Source organism: Diadema setosum, chromosome 15 (assembly GCF_964275005.1).
Source record: "Diadema setosum chromosome 15, eeDiaSeto1, whole genome shotgun sequence".
Taxonomy (NCBI): Eukaryota; Metazoa; Echinodermata; class Echinoidea; order Diadematoida; family Diadematidae; genus Diadema; species Diadema setosum.
In genome coordinates this window covers 10,482,754-10,493,555 of record NC_092699.1, presented here as the reverse complement: position 1 = coordinate 10,493,555, position 10,802 = coordinate 10,482,754, and the positions used below count along the sequence as shown (strand labels likewise).

Sequence of the window (10,802 nt, the reverse complement as noted above, 5' to 3'; positions counted from 1 at the left end):
AGGTTGCAAGATATTCACATTTATCAGTGAGCAACATTAATCTATCTTTTAAGCATATGATTAAAAAAAAAGTTTATTAGGTTATTTTAAGTTATATATAATTGTAGATATGATATGAGAAATTCTAACATATATGCTGTTCCTTTTTCCAGGAAATGGATGTTGGCTACTGTACTTCAGAGAACTTTACTTCACAGTGTTTTTGACTGCAATCCCCTTCTCAATGCTGATGCACCGAGGGCTCCTTCCGAATCACACTGCCCACTTCTTAGTGAATTTACTATAATCGTGATCATGACTGCATTCAGATAACCTACATTTTGGTTTTGGGAAATTTGTCCTTTTTTGTGTCTCGATTAGTGACATAAATGTCATCTTATTTTCATGCTTAAATGTTTATCTTTCAGGTTTCCACACATTGTCAAAGCATTTGGAGGCGTCTCTTTGTCCCGATGTTTGGGGGAATGAGGGAGAGATAGCAAAAATGAGGCGAGTATATAATCAATGCATACCAGGCGTAACGTCCTACAGTGTATTCGTTTACATTGGTGTCTGATTACTGGGCCAGGCCAACGGGGAGGCATGAATGTTCTTTCTTTCTTTCTTTCTTTCTTTCTTTCTTTCTTTGTCTAAATTTGCGGCATAACGTGTTAAAATCTATGTCGAAGAAATCTACATTTCTATATATTAAAGATCCTGTGTAGCCTACAAACTTTCTTGCAAGTTGTTAGGAAATGACACATCAACTCACTCAGCTACATATTTCTATTGACTATTCATGACCTATTTTCTTAAACTTCACAATGTCCCAATTTCCCCGAATTTATCAGATTTCGATCAAATTTAACGTTGTGCTAGTATTGTTTTTAACGTTATTTTACATCATTATTTTCTTAACTGGTCGAGAACAGATTTAACCGTAGTTAAGACGATGTCGACTGAACCTGAAGAGCATGTTATATTGTTAATAACAGTAATTAAGATTCAGTATGAAACTGTTGCTCATTTTACTACTGGTGCAGCTTTGGAAACTGAACATGGACAGGATATGATGCGTTATAGCAAATTATTCATAGAACATAGGAATGAATAAACACACACGCAAGAAGTGTATTTACTAGAGTAGATAATGAGGTAGGTTTTAATGTTCACGTTGAAAACATCTGTAAGAGTTGGTATTATTTGATTAGACGAACGGAAATTTTGTGTTGGCTGGTAACAGTGCATGGTATCTTGTTGGTAAACAGAGTCAAGTCTATGTAATGTACAATAGACAATGATTCGTTATGGTTGATTAGGAAATCATATTATACACTTATTTCTTTTGAAAACAATATTAATTACCACGTTTTACCAGTATACTCTTTGTCAATTTTCAGCCTTCTCTTTGTAATGTGACCGAACTATAGACTGTTCTTAATGTTTGTTAATGTTCCGTACCATTATCCAGAGAGGTTTTTTCCAAGCGTCGGACGTTGAGACAAACCCTCCAGCTATTCAAAACTGGCATTTCACCGATGGATATGCGATTCTCGACTAACGTCAAAAAGATAGCGCAACTCAACCAGACTACCAACATGAGGGAAAGGTGGAACTGTCACACGTGTGCTATCATTGGCAACTCTGGTGTGCTAATAAACAGCAAGTGCGGCCACCTCATCGACAGCTCCGATCTTGTTATCCGAATGAATCTGGCGCCGTTTGGTGGCGAGTTCGCTTCGGACGTCGGTTCGAAAGTCAGTCTAATGACTTTGAATTCCGCACAATACAGGCACCTGACGTACTGTACGGACAACTACGGCAACATCACTATCGACGGGTTACCACGCTTATGTTCGAAACTACTAAGAGACTTAAGCCGCATGAACGGTAGCATCCTTTGGTATTTCGGGTCTATGGCCCACAACAATCATCTGAAAACAGCGCTGGCGACGTTGCATGATTTCTACAATCTCCACTTTGGTTTCGCCTACAGCCCGGCAGAGATCAAAAGTGAAGTTAAAAAGTGAGTAGATAGAACACTTAGGTAAAATGAAATAATTGTAAATATATGAAAATAAATATTGTGAAAATTGACAAACAAAAACGACAATAATAACGGTCTTACGTTATTTCGAGAGGACTGAATCCGTTCAGTCTGATGCAACTCATACATCCTTGAAGCCGGTAATTTGATATTCACAGTTTCCGGCAAAGTCTCAATTCCCTTTCTATTTTCTCACTAACAAATTGAAAAGACAAATCTTTGAAATGAACGATTATTTAAAGGTACATACACGCAGTGCATACATTTTCCTTACGTAGGTCTAAATTGAATATTACTACAAATATGTGAATTAAATCGCTATTACAAAATAAGTATACGTTTGAATATTACCATCATTTCAATTTTCTTTTGTGCATTTCATCGCTGATTTAAATAAGTATAAATTCCAATGTCAGTAGCAAGATAAACGTTTCCACACCAGCCCGATGAAAATCCAAGCTCCAGATTATTTTCGCGGTCGCAAATTAGTGCGCTGATTCATTTTCTATTCGCAGTAGCCCAAAAATAATCAGACCGATTTTTTTTCCCCGAGCTAATTCGATAGTTGAGCATGCGCAAACAGCGTCGATGGCGCGTGTGCCTTCAAGAAATACCCGCGATTTGTGTTCAGGTTGCCTCGATCAGTCGGGTCACGTACTGGTAGACATGATGTGATTCATCGCGCTAATTTCTTGAGGCGAATTCACATTATCAAATTGCGCTCTATAGTTCGCAAATCATCAGGCTTTTTAGACAATTTCCCGAGTTTGGGTCTGGACATTTTCTCGAGCTTAGCTTTCAAATTGGCGCGGTAATTTGAAATCATTACAGTTTTCACATTAGCCCTATATATCGTTTCGAAATGACGCGCTATTTTCAGAATCTCGAGCTTGAATTTTCATAACCTGATGACGAAATAGCGCGCTACTCGATAATGTAGCTTCAAATTAGTGATCGAAGGGTTACTTTTCAGAAATCTACATAGAGAGGAAAATTATTTTTTTGATGAGTTTTGAGGCAAGAAGAGAGAAATCCACTTCTCGTTTTTGTTTTGTTTTGTTTTGTTTTGTTTTGTTTTTGTTTGTTTGGTTTTTTTTTTGGGGGGGGGGGGGTTGCTGTTTTGGGGTGTTTTTTTATGCAAATGGCGATAAGTCCACTGCGTGCGGTATAGGATCGGTGCGTTTTAAATCTTGCGCATCGAATTTCTTCTCTGGTTTATCGCAATGCTCGTGAACGTTAACAATCAATATTGATTTTGGGATGAAGATGTGCGAGACACTTTCCTCTTTTTTTTTTTTTGTATTGGAAACTATGCTACGATTGGCCATAAATCAGGGCATGCTTTTGTTGAGCGAGCTACTTAGCCTAAACGGCATGCTATGATAATAATGATAATAGCTGCTACTTGTATAGTGCACAGGTCCACCTTTCGGGGCTCATCTCGCTTCAAAAAAATGAAAAGATACACAACATGTACAAACATGACAACAGAGAAGAAAATGGCAAACAATAAACAAACACATACCAGATAAAGAACACAATTGTGCCGAACATTATAGATTGCAGTTTTAGTCCTCAGTGTGAGAGGAACAGATACGTTTTAAGTTTAGATTCGTATGTTTCTGTGGATGACACTGGCCTTAACTGAATAGGTTTTTATTCAACAATTTTGGTCCCATAACGGAGAGAGCGTGATCCCCCATTCATGTTTAATTCTGGGTGTTTGGAGTAGCATTTCATTTGATAATGATCGTAGACTTCGTGTCGGATTGTATTTGGGAATAGAGTCGAATTCGGAAAATCCACCCGAGAAGAAATCAAAGGATAAATAAGCATCTCAGCCGCAGATTTTGAGAAAGAAATTCCCTTTCGAAACTTAAATAACGCAACCATGGCAATAATTTGAGAAAATATTGCGGATTGCAGAAGTTCCTCAGCATTTTTTTTTTTTTTTTCAAGCAACATGCTAATAAACCTTGGTACACACACATTGGTGTCGGGGTTGAGACTTTTTTGAACGTGTTGGAAAGAGGGTTGCTATGGTAACCGCATCCCATGAAAATAATAAAGCAGGACAAAATATTCGGATCAAACTATACAGTACTTTCTGTAGCAATTGCTCATGCAGTTCGGCGCTCATGCTGTTCTTTGGCACAAAGGGAACAGGACACAATGTTTCGAATGCGTATGGAAACTGCGTTGCAATGGTAACGACACAGGGGCGTAAATCGCGGGGGATGGGGAATAGGCCTACACGACCCCCACCCCCATGGAATAGGGAGAATGGCCTGCACAATCCCTCCCACCCCCCCCCCAAATGTGAAAAAAAACGGAAGAAGAAAAAAATGGGATCATGGTGATTGTATGAATTTTGGCATAAATGCATGACGTTCTTACTCCCTCCTTCAGAGAGCTTAACAACATTCTACCTGTTAGGATTTGGATGCATAATTTTCTTAAGCGCTCGCTCGCAAAAATATTGATATCGTCTTACAGCATGGACCAGATGTTGTAAACGTAAAATACAGGCCTACATGTATACATGCTATGACCCACACCACTCGGGATTATCTATTTGTTCAAAATGATTACGGACAAAAAAAAAATCGACAAAATAAAATCGCCAGAATTGACTCTCCACCCCCCCCCCTTATTTCCTGAATCATTGAGCAAACGACGATGACTCAGTCAAGATACACCTTTGGGCATACACAGGGATGATCAGGGGCGTCGATCCTACGGGCAGCAACGCGGCATTTGTCCCGCCCCCATGGAAATGTTGATGGACACAAATCACTTGTTCCTCAATAACTCCGAGATGAGGGAACAACTTTTTGTTTTTAATTCAATTAATTTCCAAATATTACGAGAAGTGTGCACCAGATCGTTGACTTGCATTCATAAGAATGCAAAAAAAAAAAAAAAGATCCCCGATCGGTCCTTTTCGATAGGCTCTGTATAGTTTTGAGATTGAAACAAATTCCAAATATCTCATCAAAAAATGTGCACCGGGGGAAAAAGTATTATTTTTGCTCTCCCGCAAGGAAGAAAAAAAAAGATATCGAGGTGTGGCAATTTTCTTGCTTTTTTGAAAGAAAAATTTCAAAATATTTTACCCAATAATATGCATGGACACAGACATCTTGAAATTACCTGACACAAATACGACGTGATGGTTAATGTGGAGTAATCGGCTTTGCAATAATACGAGCATAACGAGAAGTGGGCTATAGATTTTCAGCAAAACACTGAATTCAGACTAAAATCATACGAGTTTCATCGCGCTTTGCTACAAACAGTACTGTGTTGGTTGATTGAATTTCATTAAATATATATATAATTATATATATATATATATATGATACATGTATATATATATATGTATGTATATATATATATATATATATATATATATATATATATTAATCATTCCTGTTAAATGTCATGTTCTTTCTTCATGTGCAGAGTTCTTAAATTGAGCTTTCCAAGTACCGGTGTGTCGGTTTACGCAGCAGCCACTCACTTCTGTTCTCGAATCCAGCTCTTCGGTTTTTTTCCGTTCTACAAAGACCCGACAAATCGCACCTTGTTCAGGCATTACTACGAACACGCCAAGATCAACTACACGACCAACAAGCATGAAATGCCGGATGAGTTCAAAATCTTCCTCAAATTGGACGAGAAGGGCGCCCTCCGCATCGTGAACGATTGCGGCGGAAGATGGAATAACAACTTTCTTAGGGAAAGATTGAAGCACAAGGAGCACTTGAAAGGGGACGAGTTGGATGACATAAATGATGGGTTTTGATATTTCTATATTTACGTATAAAATTCAGAAGTTTCGGATTTTTTCTTGAATATGCATAACTAAGCGGACGTTCCACTACATGTTGTACTACCTTGTGCACAAAGGCATGATAGAGACGTGTGCGTGTGTGTGTGTGTGTGTGCGTGCGTGTGTGGGTGCGTACAAATTGTCTGTACTATCTGGCCGCGTCTACACCGTTTTTTATTAATCATGCACACAAGTTTCAAGTTAATTCACCTTTCTTCCTTGAAGGAGGCATAATAGAGAGAAGAAATTTGTAAACCTGTAAAGTTAAGCGTCCTCATTATCACTGCATATAGAATTCAACAAGTGATTAAAGACATCTAAAACAAACTATACAGCATACTTGACAACTGTAATACGTAAGGAAGCATGGAGGCCACATCAAAAACAGTCAACATTCGAAATACTATTTCAAATAACGGAAAGCTTAAAATATTGAGGCTACTGATTCCACTTGTGGAAACGACCACTCCCCCACCATTTCTTATAGATTTTGGAACGATTTGAAATTTATATTATGCAAACTGAAATTATCTAATCGTGACTAAACAAAAATGACCCGATTTATTTCAGTGCAGCATTAATTCAAGAGAATAAAGAATAAGCATAGATGCACACAAAGTATTCATTTGTGGCAGAATTTTTCTTTTAATTGACGTGATTGAGCCATCCATTCATACTTGTGTAGTGCAATAGTGAACCTATGTAAACCTGCCTCTTGTTCACAACAGATTGAAAAATAAATTTGCGTTCTTGTATTTGTTTTAATGACACATCTGATATACTCGACGTCCGCCAGTACCATAATTCATTCTTAAAGGAGACCTCAGGATGATATTCACATTTTTAATGAACAGCTATAAATTAGTTAACTGAGGACAGAGTGTCAGAATTTATGATAATTGGGAAGAAGAATAAGAATATTTCTGTAATAAAAAAAAATGCAATGAACAAGGATGATGACATGGCAGTTTACCACAAAAATGCATGAGTTAGGTTTCAAGGAAGCAGACCAAAAGAAGAAGGCATACATAGATTATACACAGTAAACTCGCAAGCAAGCGGTTTATTTAACATACTGCTACATTTCTGAAATATGTGAGCCTCCAGTGTCATCATCCTTGTTCAGTGTAATTTGTTTAAGGTTTTAAAAAGTATTGTTTCTGTTGATTTATGTACTGCATGATGTGAAATTATGAAAATCGTCTGGAATGCCCCTTTAATCCTTCTTGTTTATCTCTTTTTAACCTAACTCTTCTGCTGTTATTCCCCTGCCAATGTCAGTGTCACTTGACCCTCTAACGATTGATCTAACATTGACCCTACCATTATTAGTAACATGCCAACATCTGCTCTACTCTGCAATCTTGTTGGAGTCCGATGGCCATAATGATTGTTTATCTCTGAGCTACGCAGACTGGTTTAGATGATTCTTGAAAATCACATCCTTGACGATTAAACAGCAGAGTCGTTTGTTGGAAGGTGTGCAGTAACCAGCACCGGACGATGGTCCAAGGTGTTGAGCGGGTGTTCCAGGAGGATTTTAAGGCCACGAAACAGCTCTCTTGGGATGATGAAGCCATCGATATTGGATTGTATTTCCTAGAGCCATCATCGGACATGAAGACGTAGTCAGCTTAGGAGCATTTCACAACTGTGAGACTAGTCTTCTGAGATGATGGTACTCTTTATAGAATCTCTGCTGTGCACTTTCTCGATGGTACACGGGAGGTGTCTGCATTAAAATCGCCTGCAACGATTTTCAGGCAGAACTTTGTGTCGGTAGGCTTGAGGAGTAATGATATGGCAGATAAGCAGATGTGGTACTCATTGACTTCGTCAAGTGAGGTGCCACTTGGGAGTAGTTGTTGAGACGTGTCTATTTGAAATTTCTATCTCCATTGCAAAACGTATTTACATTGATACTGTTACGAATGTAAACTGCTGTGCTCTCTTCACTTTCAGGACTGCTGCCTTAGCGAAATTGCTGCGCTCTCCTCTCACTCTTGTAACTGCTGTTTCAGCAAAAACATTCGTCCTTGCCTCGCTCATGTTACGTAACTTTCCTTCTGTCCTTGCTCCGTCCTCGCTCTATCCTTGCTTTCGACCTTGCTTCTCTGTCCTTTCTTCCGTCCTTGCCACCTTGCGTCTCTATTCTCTCTTCTGTCCTCGCCCCGTCCTTGAATATCTCCTTACACTGCTACGTCTGTACTCGGTAGCTGTCCCTGCTGTCCAAGCGAGCTCTGAAAGGAAAGACGTGTTTTGCGGCCTTGAATTGTTTATTGTGGCTTCACTCTCGGCCTTCTGGCGTGGTCCGGCAGGGTGCGACCTTCGTCGTACGTCGCTCAGGGTCGTTGCTGTAATGTGCGACCCTGAGTTACGTAAGACCAAGGACGAGTGGATTTAGCCGCCGACCTTATCAAGGTCAACCCGCCGTTATAAATACTGCTGTTATCACTAAATTATGATCATTAAAAAGAGAGCAGAGCAGAGGGACTACGTATCCGCGAGTCTAAGTAGAGACTGCGATTTGGGATTCAGCCCAGAGAGCCTGTTTTGAATTGTAACATTGCGAGATGAGATTCTGATTTGTGACACTGCGAGATTGAATTTCGACAATAAACTTGCTGTCATGTCATGCCCGGAAGAGATCGTGTCCGTTTTACTTCATACTAGCTGTTTAGCTCTCAACTGAATGTTCGACTGAACTGAATGCTGTGTGTGGTGCCATGCTTTGCAGTACATCTATACCCTAATTAACTGATAACGAATGTTCCCGGTTAATTCCCTGCATTCACGCCGGCCAGAAGCAGAGGAATTATCCCCCGACTTTTGTTACACTGGTGGCAGCGGTGGGATACCATCTTGAACACACCATCGAGACTTCTGACTTTTTCTTCATCGAAAATGCCACACAATAACGGAACGACAGAAATGCCAACAGCCAGAGATCCAAATGGAGGAGAACGAAATGGCTTCAGTTCAGTTCAGTTAAAATGGCAAGGACTTGAGCAGTGTCGCACTTGAGTTCTTTTGTGTCCATGAATTTTGCAAATGAAAGTGACTAGTCCTCCCTTGCTGCTGCCGATCTTGGGAATGCCTTGGTAAGAATCTTCATCGTAGGCTTTGAGGAAAGTGAGGAATTGGCTGTCCAAGTTCGAGATAGCCTTTTGGCAAGGCCTCGTGGCTGTGAAAGAGACTAACTGCGAGAGAACGTGTGAACGCGAGACCGAGCGGCGCAGCCGCGAGGCCTTTTGAAACCTGACATGAATTTCTTATCTTGTGCCTTGTTTCTCACCGATTCTGCTACCCTGTAGGGTAGCGGCCAATCTGCGATCGCATTGCTCACCACGCCGTCGCATCTAGTGAATACGCATAAGTATGCCTGTCGGCGGCTCGCTCATCCGTAGATGCCTGCATTGCCAACGCAGCGTTGACACGTCCCATTAGCATACCAACTGTGCTCTGACTCATGAAAATATGAATAACTCTTATCGCCTTCGTCGGGAGGCGGTGGGGAAAAAAAAAAACACCCAGGTTTCAAAAGGCCTCGTGGCTGCGCAACTCGGTCTCGCGTCCACCCGTTTCTCGCAGTTCTCGGTGTGGCGAGTTAGTCTCAATCTTCAGCCACGAGGCCTTGTCAAAAGGCTAAGTTCAAGAGGGACCGAATCCCCTGCTGATTTACCCGGTGTTCCTGGATGCATGTAACATCTGAGTTGATTAGAAGGTACAAGATGAAGGGAGATATGCTGGTGGTGCCTCCTGAGTTGCAAGTGCTTTGATTGAACTGTGTCAGGGATGGCAGCTAGAAGACATATAGGCCACTTCCAGCCAGGTGAATTATCAATATTTGCTGGTGAAGGTGAATATGATCATCTGGTCCGTGGGGAATGCTGGGTGCATGAGGAGGTGGATGGTCCTTGCTGTGGTCTGCTAGAGTGATTCCAATAATGATATGTGCGTCAGCGCCGAGACTCTGTCCTGGGGAAATCCCGAGGGTATTGGAGTAAGGTGGTACGATTAGCATGTGGGTGTGGGGGATTTCCAAGGTGTACGTATGACCGTTTTAGTGATGTTAGCCCCTGAGTGTAGTGACATGTTTTAAAGGGAAGATAAACCCCAAGAACAATGTGGATTGAGTGAAAGCAGCAACATTAGTAGAACACATCAGTGAAAGTTTGAAGAAAATCGGGCAATCGATGCAAAAGTTATGAATTTTTAAAGTTTTGGTGTTGGAACTGCTGGATGAGGAGACTACTAGAGGTTATGACGTATGAGTGGACTACAATATCAAGAAAATATAAAGAAAATACTGCAAAAATCCATTTTTCATGAAAATTACAAATTCCATCAACTTGATATTGACATATGTTAAGGGTAGCAATTATTCCCCCTGCTTTCTGAAAGCGGTTGATCCACTGCTCTTTCATAATTCTAGAAAAGTGAATTTTTGTTGAATATCCTTTATATTTTCTTTGTATTGTTGTCCACTCATACGTCATATCCTCTAGTAGTCTCCTCATCCAGCGGTTCCAACACCAAAACTTTAAAAATTCATAACTTTTGCATCGATTGTCCGATTTTCCTCAAACTTTCACTGATGTGTTCTACTAATGTTGCTGCTTTCACTCAATCCACATTGTTCTTTGGGTTTACCTTCCCTTTAATAGTCAGTATGTCCTGCTGAATGCAGGTGGGAGGATGTTGTGGAAGATTCTGCAAGGAGACAGGTCTGGCACTTGATAGACGTGGAGTGTTGGTCCTGCTCAGAGAATGTGAGGTACGCGATGGTACCTGGTATTAAATATTGCTAGGTTACGTTCAGTCTGTTCCCATGGAGTAACATCCTGGCCTAATGAAGATATGATTCTTGCAGGATTTACAGGGAAATCCGGCTCAATTACTCATGATCTCTCTCCTGCCGAAATAGGGTCTGATTTTCCA

At 40.5% G+C, this 10,802-nt stretch overlaps 1 protein-coding gene across 1 annotated transcript; it reads left to right on the top strand.

The window, feature by feature from the left end:
* Window positions 1–1,502: 1,502 nt before the first annotated feature.
* LOC140238506 (alpha-2,8-sialyltransferase 8B-like) lies at window positions 1,503–5,834 on the top strand. Its single transcript, XM_072318411.1, has 2 exons — window positions 1,503–2,005; window positions 5,492–5,834. Exons 1-2 carry the CDS (start codon window positions 1,518–1,520, stop codon window positions 5,832–5,834), a joined length of 831 nt encoding a protein of 276 aa, XP_072174512.1. The 5' UTR covers window positions 1,503–1,517.
* Window positions 5,835–10,802: the final 4,968 nt, after the last annotated feature.

Bases quoted from the DNA above. Each gene is read 5' to 3' on its own strand.
- LOC140238506 (XM_072318411.1), top strand. From the start codon at position 1,518: ATGGATATGCGATTCTCGACTAACGTCAAAAAGATAGCGCAACTCAAC. The intron at 2,006-5,491 runs GTGAGTAGATAG...CTTCATGTGCAG, and splicing joins ATCAAAAGTGAAGTTAAAAA to AGTTCTTAAATTGAGCTTTC.